Source organism: Podarcis liolepis (assembly GCF_965112155.1).
Source record: "Podarcis liolepis genome assembly, chromosome: 5".
Classification (NCBI taxonomy): Eukaryota; Metazoa; Chordata; class Lepidosauria; order Squamata; family Lacertidae; genus Podarcis; species Podarcis liolepis.
In genome coordinates this window covers 22,526,239-22,548,452 of record NC_139556.1, presented here as the reverse complement: position 1 = coordinate 22,548,452, position 22,214 = coordinate 22,526,239, and the positions used below count along the sequence as shown (strand labels likewise).

The 22,214-nt window shown below is 43.3% G+C and overlaps 1 protein-coding gene and 1 long non-coding RNA gene across 3 annotated transcripts in view; one reads left to right on the top strand and one right to left on the bottom strand.

Annotated features, from left to right (window-relative positions):
• Positions 1-20,551, top strand: part of LOC310706659 — a 27,902-nt gene extending 7,351 nt beyond the window's left edge. Inside the window, exons 2-5 of one of the 2 annotated variants that reach the window (XR_014526021.1) lie at positions 746-1,294; positions 14,408-14,467; positions 17,071-17,161; positions 20,525-20,551. This is a non-coding gene — a long non-coding RNA (uncharacterized lncRNA). Of the gene's footprint in view, positions 1-745; positions 1,295-14,407; positions 14,468-17,070; positions 17,733-20,524 lie in introns of those variants that run through there. The other variant, XR_014526022.1, reaches the window with a different exon arrangement.
• On the bottom strand, positions 7,500-22,214 carry PPIF (peptidylprolyl isomerase F). The gene is made up of 6 exons (XM_083502853.1): positions 21,718-22,214; positions 17,986-18,016; positions 15,895-15,983; positions 12,331-12,427; positions 11,289-11,364; positions 7,500-9,673 (listed from the first exon to the last, which is right to left on the bottom strand). The coding sequence occupies exons 1-6, from the start codon at positions 22,144-22,146 to the stop codon at positions 9,538-9,540; spliced, it is 858 nt and encodes a 285-aa protein (XP_083358979.1). The 5' UTR covers positions 22,147-22,214; the 3' UTR covers positions 7,500-9,537.

Sequence of the window (22,214 nt, the reverse complement as noted above, 5' to 3'; positions counted from 1 at the left end):
TCTCATGAGGCAAAGATAACTAGTACAGATGGGAGCTGTAGTGTAAGCCATCTGGATGGCACCAGGTTGATGAAAGCCACCTCAAACTAAATTTATTTTGAGCCTCAGAAATTAGTTCTGTTACTCACAGAGTATATATTTAAAAGGGACGCGGGTGGTGCTGTCTGTTAAACCACAGAGCCTAGGACTTGCCAATCAGAAAGTCAGCGGTTCGAATCCCCGCAATGGGGTGAGCTCCCGTTGCTCGGTCCCTGCTCCTGCCAACCTAGCAGTTTGAGAGCACATCAAAGTGCAAGTAGATAATAGGTACCGCTCCGGCGGGAAGGTAAATGGCATTTCCGTGCACTGCTCTGGTTCGCCAGAAGTGGCTTAGTCATGCTGGCCACATGACCCGGAAGCTGTACGCCGGCTTCCTCGGCAACCCCAGAGTCGGTCACGACTGCACCTAATGATCCGGGGTCCCTTTAACTTTTACCAAATATTTAAAATGTGTTGCTTTTCCCCTAAGGAAAGCATCCACTATTCAATAACATATTTATTCAATTTATATAATAATATATTTAATTGATGACATTTTAGTACTGCTTTTTCAGTTCCTTTTTCCAGTGCCATTTTGGCGCTTGCTTCTTCCTGCTGCCCTTTCCCCCATAAAGTGGTTTACAGAAAAATGGGTATTGTTGAAAACAGACCTGGTTTTTATTTTATTTTTTGCACTGATGTTGATTCTGTCCTATTTCTTTAACAGTAGTAAGAACCACAGTGTTTTGGATCCAGATCTCCAGTCTCATCCCCGACTGACAAACTGCATCTGCTCTCCAGAAACGGCCCTGAAATGTGGACATTCTGTACTTTAGGGCCCAGGGAGAGCCGCCTGTTGCCAAACAGGTGCATGTTGTCTTCTCCTATCTTGACAATGCTGTCTTGTGCATGGAACTGTTTGCAAGGAAAGACAGAAAAATCCTAGGCAAAAGCTGCTGCGCTCACCACTGGCAGAGGACACTGTGCTTTGCTAGAAGCAAATATTTTTCTTATTAACAAGTCAACGAGAAGATTTATTATTGTTGTTATTTCATGCAAGTTCAATTAGACAGAGGACAAGGCTATCAACTGCTACTAGCCAAAAGGGTTAAGCACAGCATGCAGATGAAGTAGTTGCCCATTCTGTGGGTCATTCTATGTGGCTGAACGGGCCATCTTGTATCTAGAGCCCAGATGCATGCATTCCTGCCACATAATTAGCAGTGGATAATGTTTTGCTACCCTAAGCAATTCATCTTCACAGCAACCCTAAGAGGTAGGTAACAGCATCCTGTTTAGGAATTGTGTGTTGAAGAACTTTGCTGCTCCTTGACAATTTATCTGGGGTTCCTCAATGAGAAGATCAGATAGTAAATAGCTAAAATATTTATTTCAAGGGCTATGGATGGCTAGAACAGGGTTTCCAGCTGTTCTTGGACTACAGTTCCCATCACCCCTGGTCCTTCTAGCTAGGGATGATGGGAGTTATAGTCCAAAAACAGCTGGAGACCAATGTTTGGGAAACCTTGGGCCAAGAGGGTCCTTTCTTGAATGAGCATTGATCAGTTTGTTGCCAAGCCGAATAGATGTCGTAAAACCAATGGTGACTTGCAGAGCAGGTTTGATGTGGGACACTTCGAGTAGTAAAGGATCCTTGAGGCTAGCCCAAGATAAAATGGTGAATTAGCACAACATGTATGTGTGACATTCTTTTAATAATGATCAGCATGTATCAAACATCTGGGGAGAGAATGCAGCCAGAGGTCAGTGTGTTAAGAGCCATTATTCCACAATCTGTGCACAATCTGGGTGTAATGCTTGGTTGGGGATTATGTGAATGTATGTTGCATCCAAAATACATGCCTTTTTGAGCTCTGTAAGTGCAACACACTAAGGGTGTGTTCACATTATCGCCTTAGAACGCAGTGTTGTCATCCCCTCCCCAAGCGTAACTTGCCAACTCTTTCCCCTCTAGCTGTTCATGTCATAAGTTAGGAATGGCTTAAGGACTCCAATTGGTGTGAAACTGCTTTGAGAAACGGCAGTATTTCGTATCAAAGTACATATAAATATTCATTTTTTGATAACGTCACGTGAACGTGGGTTTTAAAAACATGTACTGGAAACACAGTGATTGCACTGTATGAACAAAGAGCAGATAAGCTCTGAAATCAAAGCAGCATTTGGGAATCGGTACATATATTGAGGAGAATCAAGTAGTAAAATGGTTCCTGTACTGTACCTGCTGCAGGTGGGAAACCTGCATTAAAAAAAAAAAGTTCCACACAAACCTTACCACCTACATAGAGCTGGCCCTACTGTTTGACAAAGTGAGGCAACCACCCCAGGCAGCAGATGCTGGTGGATAGCAGCAGCAGCTGCCCTTGGCTGTTTCTCCTAAGTCTCCCTAAGCATTCTCCTCTGTTGCCTCTCTTGAGCCTCCTATTGTGGACTCTGTAATTGACTGCTAATCTGAACTCTCTTGCTCCAAAACTAGCCAGTGGTTCTGACCTGGAGAAGCTCACATGTATGGCTGAGGTTTTCTGATGAATGTGTTCATTGTTCCAAAACCCAACAGGGGCAACTCAACTTCCCAATTTCTAAACCAAGAATTGAAGCTCAAGTCTATACACTCTCATGTTCTTCTCTGCCTGCCATGCACTGCATTATTATACATTATAACTGCCTGCCATGCTTCGGAACTTGATGCAGAGTGCATTAGTAAAACTGCTCATAACAACTGCCCATAATAATTTCCTTAAAAAGCAAAAAGCACCTTAAAGGTAAAGGTAAAGGGACCCCTGACCATTAGGCCCAGTCGTGGCCAACTCTGGGGTTGCGGCGCTCATCTCGCTTTACTGGCCGAGGGAGCCGGCGTACAGCTTCCAGGTCATGTGGCCAGCATGACTAAGCTGCTTCTGGCAAACCAGAGCAGTGCACGGAAACGCCGTTTACCTTCCCGCCGCAGCGGTACCTATTTAACTACTTGCACTTTTACATGCTTTTGAACTGCTAGGTTGGCAGGAGCAGAGACCAAGCAATGGGAGCTCACCCTGTCGCGGGGATTTGAACCGCCGACCTTCTGATCGGCAAGTCCTAGGCTCTGTGGTTTAACCCACAGCACCACCCGCATCCCAAAAAGCACCTTAGCAATGTTTAATAGAATGTTCTATATCATAATGGATCTAGTTGTGTATTAGAGAATTGCAGTCATTCAAACACATCCAGTTACATTTCATATTTGTGTGGGGGAGGTTATTGGGGTTTTTTGGTCATTATGGTAAGTTTTTTATATTTAGGTATATCATAAATTGTCCTGTGATCTTCGGATGAAAGGTGGTATAGAAATTTAGTTATTATTAATAATGATTGATCCAGCTGTCCCCCAAATCAATAAAAATCAATAAAAATACATAGAAAACTGAGATTCTGCCCCCCCCACAAAAGGCCTGCCTTCCCTAACAAAAAACCTGGCTATGCCCATGCAGAATGGGCTAGCCTTTGTAGGATTGCCCCTATTTTATTGGCCCTGTTTCTAGGCTTTTAAGATCAGCCTGATACATAGAGATACCTATTTATTTATATATAATTCTCTAACCAGTGTTTTTAAGTGGTGACTAAAAAATTCTAAATTGCAAGCCTGTCCTCTGAAAGTGAGCCTGATTCAATTGAATTACTTCTGAGTAGACATGTTTAAGGACTGAGCTATAAAATGTTGCATTTTTCCTTAGGCAATCTTATGTGCATACTTATTTCTGGTTGTAAGCCCACTGAATTTAGTAGGACTTCTATGCACGGCCCAGCTGTATCACTAAAAAGAGATGTTTGATAAACATACAAAATATTAAGATAAATGTTGCTTGAGAGGAATGCTTGGTAAAACTTTGCTTACCAAGACCTTGGGATTAGGTTACTGACAGCTGTATTCCCAATTACACCCACATTAACACCCAACCAATCCATTTGTGACTCAGTTGCTGGCACTGCCTCATGTTACGAGAATTCAAGATTGGCTCCAGAGTTATGTAAGTCAATCATTCTGTCTTGTAGTACAACGCTTCAACCAAATACTTAGGGTATAAGCATAAGAGCAGAATCAAGCAGATAAGCGATTCATTTGCGGAGGGAAATCACTTCAGGAGGACAAAATTCCAAAAGGATTACCTACTACTCTGTTCCAGTTGTGCATGTTTCTTTGCAAATTGCTATGCTCTGAAAGGGCAAGCCATGTTCCAGCAGCTGTTTGACAGTGGCTGATCCTTTGGCGCCACCTGCTGATATAAGGAGGCTTGGGCTGTGTACACATTACCAATTGCTCTGGCGCACTAACAGAGAGTTTGAAGCAGTCTGCACATGACATTAGCCACAACCCTTATCTATCCGGTAATTTCTTAATACTGCTGTTGTGCATGTTCAAGGAAAAATGCGTCCTTTTCCATCCAATCTGAAAACATAAGCCACATTCCCTTTGCAATTAAGCTGAGGTGTGCACGTTGGAAAGTCATTGCACATGTGCAGACAATAACTTAATGAACAGGAGAAGTCTGGTGGGGAAGCCAAACAGGCAATGTACATCAGGTGAAGCTATCCCCACCCTTGCTCTGGTGTGGACAGCAACATGCAAATGTGAGTTGCGACAGTGCAGGAGAAAACAACCTGGCAGCCTTTTAAGCTACCAACATGTAAATAGCAGAGATGGTTAACCTGGTGCCTCCAGATGTTGGACCCCGACTCCCATCAGCCACCGCCAGAATGGCCAGGGATAACGGAAGTTGACAGCTGTGGTCCAACACCTGCAAGTTAAAGGCTTTAATAGGAATTCAGGCTGAGGATGCTGAACATCATGTAGGTTGATCACTCCTTGAAATCATTGTTCGAAATGCACATAATTCTAAACACTTTGGCACACCCTGTTTTGATCCCCTCTGACTGAGTCTGCAACCCCATGCATACTATGTGGGACTGAACTCCATGGGACTTTTGAATAACCATGCAAGGGACCCAACGGATTAGGTTCCGCCCCGCCCCCCATTGACAAATAAGGAGCCGTTTCTTCTGTCCTAATTGCAGGTCTATGGAAGGTTCCAGGGTGTCTATGGAGATGAAAACACCCTCTTGGCAGTGTGCTACCTGGCAACAAGGGCCTGGTAGCAGCTGGTGTTTTGGTCTGTTCACCCAGCAGCAGAATCTGTAGCTCTGGGCTCTTTCTGAGCAGGAGTAGCAAACTTGGTGGGGGGCAGTGATGTGAAATGAGAGAGGTTATTGTGCTTCCTTTCCATCCATCAGTAGAAGAAGAAGAGGAGGAGGAGGAGTTTGGATTTGATATCCCGCCTTTCACTCCCTTTAAGGAGTCTCAAAGCGGCTAACATTCTCCTTTCTCTTCCTCCCCCACAACAAACACTCTGTGGGGTGAGTGGGGCTGAGAGACTTCAAAGAAGTGTGACTGGCCCAAGGTCACCCAGCAGCTGCATGTGGAGGAGCGGAGATGTGAACCCGGTTCCCCAGATTATGAGACTACCGCTCTTAACCACTACACCACACTGGCTCTCCAAAGAGGCACTCAGTTCACACCAATAGCCATAATCCATTGCCCTGACTTTATATTTAATGATGGCTACCATCAATACCATTTTTGACAGGCTAACCTGCAATCTTTCGAATTATGGTGCTGGAGGAGACTCGAGAGTCCCATGGACTGCAAGATCAAACCTATCCATTCTTAAGGAAATCAGCCCTGAGTGCTCACTGGAAGGACAGATCCTGAAGTGGAGGCTCCAATACTCTGGCCACCTCATGAGAAGACTCCCTGGAAAAGACCCTGATGTTGGGAAAGATGGAGGGCACAAGGAGAAGGGGATGACAGAGGACGAGATGGTTGGACGGTGTTCTCGAAGCTACCAGCATGAGTTTGACCAAACTGCGGGAGGCAGTGGAAGACAGGAGTGCCTGGCGTGCTCTGGTCCATGGGGTCACGAAGAGTCGGACACGACTAAATAAAAACCTGCAATCTGTATAGGAATACAGGGTGAAACTTTGGCTACTCCTTTAGCCTCTCCACTGTATCAAAACCTCTAGCTTATTTGTAAGGGTGAACTAAACAACAAAGTCTCTGAAATAATGGAGAAGGGCAGCATTTTTTTTAATTATGCAAGGACAAACTCCCATCCTATAACCCGACATTAAAATAATTCTAATATTCCATAAAATGGCACAAAATTCCAACATACCAAATCCTTACTTTTATCCAAGCTAGCTAACTTGTCCATTTCTAAAGATGGGGCTTTAGAAACATAATGCTACATAGTCAAAGTAATGGAGGTCACCTTCATGAGTCAGGAATGGATCCACTCCTGTGGTCAGGCTCTCAGCTGCTTGGCCTGGCACAGCTGTAGTAATGGCCTAGGCTCTTCAAAGCCCAACTCCAAAATATTCACAACTCTGACAAGCATCATCTTGACTTTTTTATATGAACAATCACCTATTTTTTGGGGGGGGTAGAGAAGAACCTTCTGCTACAGAGCATGCCTTCATGAATTAGCACTTTGCTAAACCAACCCAGACCATTTCCTCTGAGAGCAACGTCTCACGACTTGCTTAAGCAGGAACCAGGAGAGAGGTGATAAAATCTGTCATAGAAATGAATGGGTGACTAAGAGCCCATAGTCAGTCACCCAACCCAGGAAGGCAGCATTACAGGTTTAATCAGATTTGAGGTTTGGATCATCAAAAGACATTTACATTCCCAAAGGGGTGGTGTGTCTAGCTAATGCAGCACCACCTAAAACAAATAAGTGCTTTTATATCATATGGCTCTGAAACAGCAGCACGTCACAGAAACTCAGGCAATCTTCCAACAAGCGAAGGGAAGAAACAGCCATAGGGGTGGCTAGCCTGTGATCCTCTAACACAGCGGTTCTCAACCTGTGCGTCCCCAGATGGTGTTGGACAACTCCCATCATCCCTGAATTCTGGCCTTGCTAGCTAGGGGTGATGGGAGTTGTAGTTCAACATCATTTGGGGACCCACAGGTTAAGGCAGGCTGCTCTAACAGTTTGTTGGACCAACTCCCACCAGCTCCAGTCAACACGACTAATGGTCCAGGATGATGGAAGCTATAGTCCAGGCATTCCCAACCTTCAGCCCTCCAGATGTTTTGGACTACAATTCCCATCATCCCTGACCACGGGTCCTATTAGCTAGGGATCATGGGAGTTGTAGGCCAAAACATCTGGAGGGCCACAGGTTGGGGATGCCTGCTATAGTCCAACAACATGGGGGGGGGGCACAGGTTCAGCAATCCTGATTTTGGATGTCAACAACTACAAAAATGGACTTATGAGGGCTTTGTGCTGCTGACCTGCAATATGTGGCCAGTATTTGGAAAGCAGGACAATGGCAATAAACCTAGTAGAAGCAGCTGCTCTTGTACCTCTTTTCAAGCTATTTTTGCCTTTGTACTTAGAAAAGAAACTGACCATCACTTTTTACAAAAAGGTATTTAATGACCTTACACATACAAAAACGAACATGTAACAAAAATACCAGTTATTGATACTCGACCTAAGCCGAACAAGTTTAGATTGCTAGCATTTCAAATATACTTCAAAGAATGCAAGAACAATTGACCGGAGGTATCCTATTTGTTTTTAAATTAACCTTTCACTGCATGCACGAGCCTAGCGCAAATAGTATTTTCAACCTGCAGAGATACTACCTGCTATGGGAAAAACACTCACATCATAGAAGGGTATTCACATTTTATATACGGTAGTTACTGTAACAAATGCTCAGATTCAGCTCCCAATAGCCATTCACTATAATGAACTTAAAAATTTAAAAGGTAGGTCTGGTTAAAAAGAGCCATGCGAGGTTCCCCGTTCCATTTCCCCCTCAACAGAAGCCATGTGCTATCCACAAGCAGGAGCCAGCTCCAAGAAAACACTTATCAGCTTGTTTTAGCAGGCCATTTCAGAGTCATGTGCAAGCACAGGGAATCTCAGGATGTTTCAGCCATCCTTCCTTGCTCTGTACCTGTGATCCAAAGTTCATCACTGCTGGCCTGCAGTGAATTTTGAACACACCTGAGAGAAAGTGGCAATGCTACCAGTTATGTGGGTCACTTTTCCTGTGATTTAGGATATACCTACACCACAGAAATTTGTTTAACATCCCCCCTTCCCACAGGGTACCATAGGAATTTGTAGGATCTGTGATGGGGATGAGAAACACTCACCCAACATCAAAAAATATTTGACGGTGCAGTAAGGGAGACTTATGATTTAAAATGGTGTTAGTGTAGATATATCCAGAATATGGACCAAAGGGCCTCCTTATCGTTCCAGTATTTCTTTCTAAATTCAGCTTGCTTCAGCTGAACCTTCCAGTCCTGTAACTCAAGTGGAGACTGAAGCAAGTTAAGTGGGAAAAATAATCCACTGCTTCAACTTTTCCCTCCATAGCCTCTCTCAGCTACTTACTCTGGTTTTAAGTCAAAGCACACAAAAAAATCGTATTTAATACCAGCTCTTACATAAATCAGACCTACTATATTTGGAACACAGTGAGATGCTATCACAGTGGACCCATCACAGTAGAGAAAGACTAAATAATAACAATAATAAATCATTATACGAAAGGCCTTCCCATGCTCCATTTAAAAAGTTCACAGTTACATGTCATGTAGGTATGGCTAGTTCCTTTCAGAATGTCTGGCTGATCTGGTAACATGCTCCCAGATTCAAATCCTAACAGTAGCATGTCACAAGCATTACATTCTAAGCAGTCAAAGTAGTTATTAGTTAATTCTGCCCTTTGTTAAAAGTTCTAGATGGTCCAAGACTGGAAGAAATTTATAAGTAGGAAATCCACTGATTCCATGTACTTCAAGTACTGGTGTACCCTTGCATAAAATGGATCTTTAGCACCTTTCTCAGTAGGGGGAGGGGAGAGAGTACTGTTCATTAAGTTACCTTGATCAATCAGCTGAATTCCTAAGTCACATCAGTTAATCATTTAGCTACCCATATTCTGACGGCTGTTCCACAGATGCTGGAGATCATACATTAATACATTCATTTGAAATAGGAGAGTTCAAGTTCAACCAGACCACAGGATAATCTTTAAATTGTAAGAAACTTAGTTACTCCCCACTCTAACTAAGAATCTTGTAAGATTCCCAGCTTGGATTATGAGCTACTTCAGAGGATTTTTAGCAGATCTTTGCTAGCAGCCATTGTTCTTGTATTTTCCATTATAAAGCACTGAAGAGAACCTTCAGTGTAACACTTAAATAAAAAGTAGTACAATTTAAAAACAAAACAGAATATGGTCATGTGAGATCAAACGAATTTTCCAAACTGAAATTCTTCATATACTTCTATTGTCCTTGATCATGGCTCAGCAAGGAGTTAGTATCCTTATCGGTAAAAAGTCTTATCCAGATGAGAAATGTGCAAGTAATAATTCACGCAGATTCCTTTTTTTGCATCAACGATTTGCCAGAGGCTCCCACATCTTGACTTATTTCAGCTCTCCACAGTCAGTGATGACAATCTTCTTTGAAGGCTTCCCGCTTTTGGAGCCAAGGCTCTCGATTTTTTTCACAATCTCCATCCCTTCTTTCACGTGGCCAAACACAACATGCTTCCCATCCAGCCTGCAATACAAACAGGAATAATGTGCAACGGCAAAAGAAAATAGCAGTATGAATGGGAAGGAATCTAGAATGAGTTGACTTGAAACACGGGATAATTTTCTTCTTACTGAAAAGGTTTTATTCCATGCCAGAAACACTAAAAAAAAAAAAAATCACACCAAACCAGGAGGAAGCTTAGCAATCAGCTTGGCATTGAGAAGCCACTGCTGTTAACATCTAATCTCCAGCTGTTTTTGGACTACAACTCCCATCATCCCTAGCTAGCAGGACAGGAGACACCAGGTCTCCTGTCAAATCCCAAATATAGTGTTTAGCCTAATCAACCAAACAGTTAAGGCTCAGAACCTGACATGTGCTAAAGCTACCAAATGCCACCAAGCAACTCAAGGCATTTTCATTCTTATATACTCATTATGGGATGTGTTAGTCAAAGTCACTCTAGCCCTCTAGCACTCTCTGACTTGCATATTGCGTTGATTCACCACATGTGACGATGGGAGTGACTTTGTGCTCATTAAGTGTTTGACTAGCAGGCAGGAAAACATGATGCAGTGCTCTGCCTGTTTTCCTCCAAATATGCATTAGGCATGTAGGAAAGTTACGTATGGGAGACAGCAATGCTATCTACTCGTTGGCAGAATTAAATAACCGTGTTGAGGCTTGTACTTATCTGACTCTTCTCAGTATGGTATACAAGATGTATATAAGTACATATTTGCTATTCCTATTACAGGTGCACCAAAACGTTTATAGGCAGAAATGGAGCTTTCTAGGGGTGTGAATGTTTTCTAACCCACATGTCTCCTTTGTAGCCTTTATACTGGCTTTTTATGGCTTCCCCTCATCTGCTTTTGCATAACATGGCATCACCCTCATTCTGAATGGGACCATTATTCACAATTAACAGAAGAGTTCTACTGCTTAAGGTATTCTAATTTAAAACCAGAGCACTTGAGGAGGAGCACAGCTCACTTCTAAATGGAAATTAGCCGGAGCCAGTGCAACAGCTTTTGTTGTTGTTGGCATCAGTCTGTATCGAGAAATTGAGTGTGTTGCTGGGAGTGAAGTCAAAGCACTGCAATAGCAGTGTCCTTTCCTGGGGCGCAAGCCTGGGTAGTGTGTCTGGAGGTCCTAGGCTGCCCAGACAACAAGAACCCCCTCTTGGCCTCACCGATGTGGTTCAAAGGAAAGCAGAGCAATACATTTGGCACCAGCTTGGCTGCAGGAGTTGCCAGAAGGAAGCGTACAAGGCGCCATTCAACTGTCTTAGGGACTCCACTCTGGATTTATGTAGGATTTGCTACTTAGCCTTTTCTTCTCCCAAAGATATCCCACAAGGCAGAGGAGGTTTAGGATCAGAGTTTTCCTTCTCCTAGACAGGCTACCTTCCCAGGTTGATGATCCTCATCTGCCTCTCACTTCCCTCTAAAGCAATGGTTTAACTGCTTATTAAAATGTATAAAGCTCCTAAAGGGCATTTTCACATCCTATACAATTCCATTTGCTTCCATCATGCTCCTTAGCAAGGAACACAAACATGTGCAATTTGCCAAGCTTTGAGAAAGCCTAGTTACAAAAACAAGCCCTTCCACATGTGTGTTTGCAGAATGCTTACCAATCAGTTTTAGCTGTGCAAATGAAGAACTGAGATCCGTTAGTGTTGGGTCCAGCGTTGGCCATTGAGAGAACACCTGCAACAACATCAAGACAGCACTGTAACTTCACTGTACAAGAACACAGAACAAAAAAAACCTAACAGGCCATTCAAGGAGTTTCTGCATGAAGCCTCCTCTTTGTTTTAGGTCCTGCATTTGAAAAAAACAAGAGAATGCTATTCCACTGAGAGTTCACAAAACATGCCATTGTAAGCATGCAGTAAAAAGATCTGATATTGTACTGAAGGAATCAGATGCTGGCTCTGGTTTATGAGAGAATTTCCACAAAAGGGACCAATTAATTCTATCCCCTTTGCCAGGAATCCAAGGTTACCTCTTCCCACTTGTCTATAAACCGGCCGACTCTATTGCTTTTTGACAAACAAATCCTAAGCTCAGCTTGGCAAATGGCAACACCACACACATAGCCTACTCTAATTAAACAATGTAGATGTTAAAAGGATGAATAGCATATCCAAGACAGAATAGCCTATCAGACAGAACTGCAACTTAACTACTACTTTTGATGAGGTAATTCTGAGGATGAAAAGAGCATATGAATATTGCCCTGTGCCATCTCTTTCTTTTGCTATTGAACAAGAGGAACAAACTCATGCAGTTTTGAGCTGTCAGGAAATCGTGGCTGTCAATTTCAACACAACTAATAAGTGACAACAGTTTCAAATTACCACTACCTGGCTATAATATGGCGTTTTAATTATGCTTGTTTAAAAGCTCTGTCCTAGAACTTGAGACTTAACAATGCCAATGCAAATAAATCTTTATCAGATTTCCATAATCTGCTTCAGACATTGGCGTGAGGCCCAGAAATGCCCTAGTCATTCTCAGAAGCTGGTCTTCTGGCTCATGAGCTTATCATACAATCAACAACTTCAACATAGGCTTGGAAATTCAAGCATGGGCCTGCCCTACCTCCACCATCCCTTTCTGCAAACGGAACATGCAAAAAACCAGAAATATGAGAAGGGAAACTTTGCTTACCAGGTCCAATATGTTTAAGGGTGAAGTTTTCATCAGGAAACCGACTACCATATATTGACTTGCCACCTGTTCCGTTGTGATTTGTAAAGTCGCCACCCTGGAAGGGATACAAGTTTTGTCAAAGTACATACACATAGCAACATATGCCTGTTCTAGCTGACTAACTTATGGCCAGATAGTACAAACAATACAAAATACTGTATTTAAAGTAGTTTTAAACATCAGAGTTGCTAGCGCCGCAGGGTGGTTAGGAGAATGACCTACGAATGAGGTGAATTCACACTTCAAATCTCACTTCAGCCTTGGACCCACTAAGCCAGGCATAGGCAGATGTTTTGGGACTACAACTCCCATCATCCCTGACCACTGGTCCTGTTAGCTAGGGATGATGGGAGTTGTAGTCCCAAAACATCTGGAGGGCCGAGTTTGCCTCTGCCTGCACTAAGCAAACCTCTATCCTTTGCCTCCCACCTGCTCCAACAGGGTGAGGCAGCAGTGGGATGGGGGCTCTGTTAAAGTGCTCCCCCCCAGCTAAGAGAGCCCCGAACCCCGCTCCTGCTTGCATGAGAGGAGCAGGATCGCAGCTGCTCAGTTGGGAAGCGCGAAGCCTGCCCTTCCCAGGGGGACTCGGGGCTGGCTCTCCTGGGGACAGGAGCTCAGCTGTGGCAGTTTCACCCAGCACCTTGCCAGCTGGGGCCAATGCAGCTTTTTTTCATCATCACAGTTTATTGCCACACCGTGACGTCTGGCTCGCGATACACTGTGATGTTGAAAATCCAACATCACACAGCCCTAGCTGTCATCATTCCTGACCACTGGCCAAGCTGGTTGGGGGGTGATGGGAACTGTACTCTAACATCACCTGGAAGGCAACGGTTTGGGAAATGCTGGCCTAGATTAATGCACCTACAAGGACTTTGGAGCATCACACAGCAACAACTTTGCACCCCAGGAAAGATCAAAAACTGCTACTGAAAAATCGCATGCTTGGTTTGTTGTCACAGGGTCACTGCCGTCATGCCCCAATGAAAAACTAGTACACTTTCATTTAGAGGAAAAAAGGTTCCTAAGATGATTAACAGTGGCTTATACTTGGAAGGAACTGGGACATAATTACATCAATACCTTGGTTATACCTGAACAAGTGTGAAAGCACACCCTATAATTTAGGAGCATTTAAATTGTCAAGGTTCAGTACCTCTAATTTTGCCAATTAGCTACGTCACGGTGACTTCACATTTTAGTTATGAAATGACAGGCATTCATGTTACGAGTTTAGAAGATGAATGCCACAATCTTAAGAGAGGCTTAAGATCAGGTGCCTGCTTGGAGAACTTTACATCATAAACTCAAAATATTACTCCTGAGAATCTGTGGGAGGGAGATAAGAGGCAGGAGTTAGGAAGAAGTTTGTCATAGATACTGTGACACAAGCACCTACTGACAAATATTCCTTCTTATTTCAACACTATGAAGGAAGACTATTTGCATGTAAGAACTACTCTTTCCCTTCGACATCACGTCCTGCAAACAAGGAAAATAGACACTTTGGTTGCAGCCCATCATTAAACAGCTTAGATATTTGTCCCTAACCAGGCACCACTGTCAGTCCTATGCTGCCTTAGATGAGGAAGCAAAAGTACGCAGCTGTGGAAGAAGGCAACATTATTCCAAAAAAAGAAGAAGGGGAGAAAGGTTTAAGGCTTGAGTAGAACAGGAACACAGATTGTTTGGTTTCCAAGAATGTAATTATTTTAAGGGCTTTCATCTCAAATGCATTCAAAAGCATTTGGCTACCTACATAGTTGAAATGCACCCACTATGTGCAAGAGGAAAAACCACAATTCTCTAGGCCACAGCAAAGAAGATACTCAGATTTAACTTTGTCTCCTTTCTTTAAATCTAGGATATATAGTGGGGAAACTGGTGCCTCCTTCTGTTGTTGAACTGCAACCCCTATCATCCCTAACCATTGGCCATGCTGACTGAGGCTGATGGAAGGTCCAAGAAGATTTGGAGGTTCACAGGTTTTCCACCATTCTGGGTGTAACTAAAATCCTTTGTGGCTTATTTACAGAAATTTGGGACACATCTGCATCCAAATTAGAAGGAACTGCCACCTCACACATGCTACAAGGTAAACAGTTTGCTGACTAGCTAATTTAACTGCAATTATACAACAAAAATGTATACTCTTTCCAGGTTTGGTGTAGTTAAAAGACACCTGTGATATTTCTCTTTCAAATATTTATTCTATTAATGCAAACACTAATGAAGATTATGATGTCAGAGATCAGGAACAAAAGATATACTTGCTGGTTTTTCTCCTACCAAAGCTCATTACAATTCCACACAAACAGTCAGCCCTTTTCCTAACAAATGGCCCCTTTAGTGAGACAGCCATTTGTTTTAGCAGAGGTAAAACAGACTAGGATTGTTTTCATAAGGCTCCCCCAAAGCAAACTGGGCAACACCTGTTATTTATTCATATTAAACAATGATTCTCTAAACATCCACAGTACCAACTTTCTAGATGTGTAAGTCTTTTCAGATGCGGTGTTGAAATAATACTCTGATATACCCGTTTCCTGCATTTGAAATGCCACATATTGGCAGAAAACACTGCACCAGAGATGTAGTTAACAAACAGCACCCTATCCCCAAACATTGCTTAAACTGCTTGTGGAGTATAGAAATCGTGAGTATATAAATCGTGGAGGTAAACACAGGAAAGGGAAATATTGGGATCTGCCTATCTCTTCATTTAACTTAATTTTAACTACACCAATCACAGCTTCCGGACTTCACTCTAAATTGCAGCTTATAAAGTCCCCTCTTCGCCCTAGTGAAATTCACTGCTATTTGCTGCACCCACCCAGAGGTCCTTGGAGAAAGGACACAACAGAAAACAAAAGGAAGTAATACATTTCCTTCCTTGGGAAATGAAGGTGTCAAGCCTGTTACTGATGCTCCATCTCTCTCTCTTATTTGATTGTACCTGGTGGCTGGAGGACAGCACTTTGAGCAGTGATTTTCCTTCAAGTCCTAGTTTAGCCAGTGGTTGACAAAGTAACTCTCAGCCCATTTTCCACCCCCCTTTTATTTTGATTTGCATGTCTGTCTGCTGGGACTGACTTTCAGCAGATTGCCATAAAGGCCCTGCCCTGCTACATATTAAATCCTGACCCTGATTCAGGTAGTCTGTGAATGATTTAGCAACCAGGTTATCCATGAACATGCAAAGTGGATCCCTTCTTATAGAGCTGAACTCCTAAGACAGACATCTCTCCACAGCTGGCTGAAAGAGTTCACTCGCAGAAGCTGTCAGTTTGCCTCCTGTAAGATGCTAGCTCCACCACCCAGGTATACTGACTTTCTGAGAATTCACAAGATTATTACATGGCAACTTGACAGCTGCTACTGCTGCTGAACACAGGGATACAATGCAAGAACTTTCCAGTGCTGCAGCAAAGGCTTTTCCTGGAAATTGCATTTCTTCCAATTACACCTCAGTTGCTCTTTCAAAACTTCAAGTGGCTTAGTAGAAACCTTCAGTTTAATTACCTGGCACATGAAAGAAGGAATCACTCGGTGAAAGGTGGATCCTTTGTATCCGAAGCCCTTTTCTCCAGTGCACAGCGCTCTAAAATTTTCTGGGGGTGGAAAGGGGAAAAGGCAGCGTTGTTACTAACAAGGAAGCTTGACAACCATGGCAAAACACTTTGTACAGCTATACAAGCAATGAAAACACAATCCATCCAATAAAGTGTGCTTCAATGCAATGTTCTGAACAAATTTTTAGGAAGGTTTTTTTTTTTTGGGGGGGGGGAATTATACCAGGGATGTGTGCAATGAATCCTACATTTACTATAAACCATCTCCTGCCACTCCTGGTTGCTGAGATTTGCATACCTGAAATCTGTAAGGGCAAAAGGGCCTTGACATTTTAGGCATGCAAATAGCTGACATCAACTCTGTGCAATTTCGCAAGCTTCAGCGGAGCTTCAGCTTCAATGGAGAACCTAAGGAAAGGTGGCAAACTCATGTCTGGACTATACCGCTTCAGGTTGTGCTGGGAGGCTGACATGTCTGAATGTACACAGAAAATCAGGGAGAAAAGGTTATTCCAGGTAACGCTTCTCTCCAGGGCGCTAGTTTTCCATATGCATTCCATCATGTCAATCCCCAACTGTAGACCCCAACTCAGAAACAGGCTTACCACCTGAGGGGAAAACAGGTTTTGGGGTGCAATGTTGCACCTTGGCACTCAGGCCTAAAGATGGCCACAGCACCCTGTTCCATCCCTGTTGCACAGACACTTCCTGCACCACACACTAAGGCAACTCTAGAAGGGTCAGGACCAAGGCATCCCATGAAGAATGAAGGACTGCAGACAACAATGAGTTGTCAGCAGAATCCTAGTGCACTTGCTGGTAATATTTTAGGCATACCATGAAGCTCTTGATCACAGTATTGTTGTTTATTCTTAAATATAGTTGCCAATAGATAGGCACTATACAGCTGGGCTGCAATTACCCTTCTTGGAAATTCTTACTTGCCTCTAAAAAATTGATAGTTGCTATGATTTAGGGATTCTTTGTCTTCTGCAAGAGGGAAAATTATGCAAGCACACAGGCACTCTCCAGGAAACTCTTGCACGTGCAGGATTCCAATATAAAAAGATGCTGGATTTGGCCCAATATTTGCACAAGCTTATCATCTTAATGCATTTTTGCACAGCTAAAAATCAACAGCAATGAAGTGATGGGCACACAGACTCACAGAATGATGAGAAACTAGGGCTCACAATTACAGCTGCTCAATTAAACATGTACCGGTAGGTCTACATGAACTTGATTTAAAACAATCCTATAAATGTCTACTTAGAAATTAAATCCCATTGAGTCCAGTGAGGTTTACTCCCAGGAAAAGTGAGTATAGGATTGTAGCCTTGGTCACGTCATGAGTTTCTATGAAACAAGGACGTGAGTGCATGTTCATACAGATAATGTTCCTTTAAAGCTCTATGTCCAAGCAACCCTTTTTTGCTCCAGAGCTTGCCCCATGAAAACCCTCTCTTTAGAGCTCAATCAGAACAAACAGTAATCCATGGAAAACTTGAATTGATATTTGCTCCAACTGAATGCTAAAAGAGCTGGTTTTTGCAGGGAAAGCTTGGGGCAAAAGAACAACAACAACAAAAAGCAGCTTGGACACAGAGCTTTTTAGAGAGGACATGTGCCTGGAAACAGCAAGGCAAAAGGCAAGTGTGGATAAGCAAACAAACCAAGAAATGAAAAGATCAACATTGGGTAGGAGCAGAGTATAATCAACAGAACTATTCAAGTGAAAACTCAAGTTTATGTAAAATATGAACTTTGCTCGCTCAACAATTCTCATAATTTTAGGATTCCAAAAAGTTGGGAGTATATAATACACAAAACCAAACCTGGAAAGGATCTGTGCTACAAACAGGGAAAATAAAGTGAAAATTTTTTATCTCCTTTCTACTCCTTCCCTGCAACCACCTTGTTGACTGTAACTTTAAGACACTATTTTTGTTTCGGAAAAAGCATTTCAATTTTCCTTCATTTTCTTACCAACATTACATAACCCTGAAAATTCAATAAGGAACTGGCAAAAGTATTGTCTTACCTGCAGTCTTTGGCACCACATCAGCTTTCAGCTATTAGGAGGAGAGAGAGAGAGAGAGAGAGAGAGAGAGAGAGAGAGAGAGAGAGAACACATTATCCAATGTAATATAAAATATATAATCCATTCTTTTTTTAAAAAAAACAACAAAAAACAAAATACCACAGTATTAGCTAAAAGCAAAAAGATCTAACCTGTACCAAGTACTTTATAATTCTACGATTCTATGAAAAATTAGTCAGCTCAGCAGAATTACTAGAAACCAGAGCTACACCAGCATTTACTTCCAAATTCTCTGACACATTCAGAAAGCCTATTACAAACAGCCCACAATTTAAAAAAAACAACCCAGTAGTTTTGGTTTGAAACAAAGAGGAAGGGCAAAGGGCAAGAAATCTCCATGTGTGAAGATCTACACGCACAGCGTAGAAATTTCACAACATGGAATTTCACTGCATTATATCCTTTCATCAGTTAAGTACTGTAGATTGCACTGGAGAAGGAGTTGTTAAAGATGCTTGCAATTACAGAAGAAGCAGCCCTAGCTCAATGTATAACTTTTTTTATTCTGAACACCCTTGCCTGTGCCCTGCTTGCTTAGCATCATGTGATGTTGTCTGTGAGCCTACTCACAATCACCTGAAGGTGTCATTAGGTCAATTTAATGACACAGGGTTTAACACTCATGGTTCTTGGAAGCGATCCTGCATGTAATTGCTTGTGGAAGATTACAATGGAATGCTTCTCCCACATAACCTTCCCAAGAGATTCCCATATGCATGACTTGGCAAGCATTTAAGATCATCTTCTAGAAAGGTACATGGAAAAAAGAAAGGAGAACTAATTTTTATACAATACCATCTCTGTGCATATGAGCTTAATCAGATCACTGACAGTTACTTCAAGTGTGAGCTGCTCAGACCTGCAGCCTACAAGTGTAGCCTACTAACATTTTTTTAAAACACACATGCCTGATTTCCAACACGTCTGTGCTTTTGGAAACCTCAAATTTGTGAACATCGGATTTGGGGCACAGAGATACTATGGAGTAAAAAAGAATTGGCTCTCAAAAAGCTTCTGCTCCTGTTTACGTGAAAGTGATTTTGACTTGTCATGTGCAACCACGCTTGGAGATAGCCTTGACATTATAAAGGGTAGCGCAAGGATATCTCAGAAAAAATTATTAATTGGATAAAAGTTGCTGCACCTATTTGTCTTTTCCTATCATCTCCATAAATATCCTTGGAACAATTTAGTGTGATCAGATCACAAGCAAGCATTTCCAGACCGCAGTATTTGTACTACCCTTATCATAAAAGGTATAATGGGCATACAATGTAAGAAGAGCCGGCTGGACCAGGCCAAAGGCTTGTCTAATCCCACATCCTGTTCTCACAGTGGTCAACCAGAGATGCTTGTGGGAACCTGGGGAGCAGAACATGAGCCCAAGAGAACTCTCCTCTCTTGTGGTTCCCAGCAGCTGGTATTTGGGAACCCTGCTGCCTTTGACTGTGGAGGTAGAGCACAGCCATCATGGCTAGTAGCCAGTGACAGCCTTTTCGTCCATTAATTTGTCTAATCTTTTAAAGCCATCCAAGTTGGTGGCCATCACTACCTCTGGGAGAACGAGTTCCACAGCCCACGTGCTGCATGAAGATGTGCTTTTATCTGTCCTGAATCTCCCAACATTGGATGCCCATGAATTCCAATGTCAGACGGAGAAAAACCTTTCTCTAGCCACTCTCTCCATGCATAATTTTAGACACTTTGATCACATCCCCTCTTGCTTGCCTTTTCTCTAAACTTAAAAATCCCAAATCCCGCAACCTTTCCTCATAGGGGAGTTGCTCCATCCCTTTGATCATTTTGGCTCCTCTTTTCTGATAACACGTTGACTCAGATAGGAATGGTTGCTTTGTCTGAAAAATCAGTGGGGACTTGGATAGATAAAAGCATGGCCCTAGCTAGTACAACATCAACTTCACTCCTATTTCCCACAAACACTCAAGTCCTGCAGTTTGCGCCTAATATTCTGAAGATTATTTGGTCCGAAAGAAAACATCTTACTTGCTTCCCCTATTCATTTTCTTTAGGACCAACATTGCAACCATGTTTCTAGTGTATGTAAGATTTGTTGTCCAATAATCCCTATTGGAATATTAAATCAAAGACTCCAGGTGATGTCAACAATAAGTGGAGTTAAGTCAGTGAGGGAAAATAGCATCTCTCTTTGGCGTACCTGTGGGATCATTGCTATACATCCTGAAAAGAGAAGCACCCTGAGGTCTCCAAGCAATATGTGAGGGATCAAACACCTTCAACAACTTCTTTTAGCCTGTCCAATACAGTTCTCCCCAAAATTCTATTACACGGATATCACTTTCTCCATTACTCTCAATGTAAGCCACTAAATTAAGCTTGCCAAAAGAATTCATTTCAGACCAGCAGTCCTTTTGGGGAGGGGATTCTCTATCCCAGAAAAATCACCTTTAGAATAGATAAGAATTCACAATTCTAATAAAAATATCTTTCCCATTTATAGGGCACATGCCCGAACCTGAACTTAATTAATTCCTGATTTGTGTCAAGTTGTCTTGACACAAATATGAGTTCATGGTTTGTTTCCTACTATCTCAAATTCAAAAGGTGCCATCCTATGGCTGTGTCAAGCTCTTACAGCAAAGGTTATGCAAAGAAGGGTTCTCTGTAGTTGCCAAATGTTACAGAATTCCCTTTTCTCTGGAGAAATGCCAATATCTCAGTTTCTGCCTCCAGCAAGTAAACTTCCCTCAAGAGAACTCTGTTGAGAAGGAATGGGGTTAACTTTTATCTTTTAATCTTGGAATATACTTACTATATTGGCATCAACAAATACATCAAAAGGGGATGAAGGACCCATATTTTCATCAACTAAATTCTTAATTGCCAAATCATGTTTACAGTTCATTTGCTTAGAACAAAGCAGGTTGATTTATTCTAAGTGCCCTTGGCTCAAGGAGACATCCCAAAAAAGGCACCTTGAAAAAAGCAACGAATAGTCAAGGCTACACTGTTCAGTAGTACAAAAGCTTAATGCATATTCTCTAGGTTGCTATCTTTGGGGCCTCATTTTTTTCTGAAGAAATTCAACAATCTGAGTTAAAGAACTTTCACCCTGTTTGTTTTATAGACGCAAGAGCTTTGCTGATGGGGAGGGAGAGAGGGGGCGTTAGCCCTAAAAATATTTAACAACCGTACTGTAACAAGCAGACTGTAAATTCAACAGGTGGTGGTGACTTTCTTGCCTGCTCCTTGCAAAGTGAGAAGAACTCCCTTGCAAGCTGCAGAGTTTTGATAAGTGTCATTGGATCCCTTACACAACAACAGAACAGTGATGTCCGTTAGCAACGCTGATACAGGCAAAGCTAAGCCCCTGACAGTATAACGGTTAGAGAACTGGATATGGGGGCACAAGGGTTCAAATCCTCACTCAGCCATTAAGTTCACTGGGTGACCTTGGGCCAGCCACCGTCTCTCTGCCTAACCCACATCAGGGGGTTGTCGTGGGGATGAAATCGGAGACGGAGGAGAACCATTGAGCTCCTGGGAAGAAAAGGAGGTCTCCAAATGCAAGTAATAAATAAAAAAGTTCGGCTGCCCTCCCCGAAAGGCTCCAAGGGCACCTCAGGGACGCGGGAAGGCGCCAACCCCGCGCCCCCCGCCTAAGGAGCCCAGGGAGGAGGAAGCGGCGCGTACCTCCAACACGACCCGGCCGAGGGGCTGGTTGTCCGCTCCCACGTCCAGGTAGACCAGCGGGTTGTCGTCGCTGTCGCCGTCGTCGCGCTTATGGTCGCTGCAGGCACGGCGGCAGGCGCGGCTCAGGGCGCCCTCGGAAGAGACCTGCAGCAGCAGCAGCTCCCCGGAGGCAGCGGCGGCCCGGCACTGCTGAGGCTGCCCCAGGAGCAGCATCAGGCGGCGGGCAGAGCTGAGCGCCAACATCGCGGCGGCTTGCCGGCGCGGAGGAAGGAAGAAGGGAAGGACGGACGGACGGGCAGGCGGCACCAAGCAGCAGTCCTCTTGCGGTGGCTGGAAACGGAGCCAAACTTCGGCGCGGTCACTCAAAAGGCAGGCAGGCAGGCGCGCGTGCGTCTCTGTGCGTAAAAGCGCCCGGAACTGAACAGCCATCCGGCGGGCTCGGGCCCTTTTTAAGCGCTTCCTCCGCCTCCGCAGCGCCCCCAGAGGCGGAAGAGGGA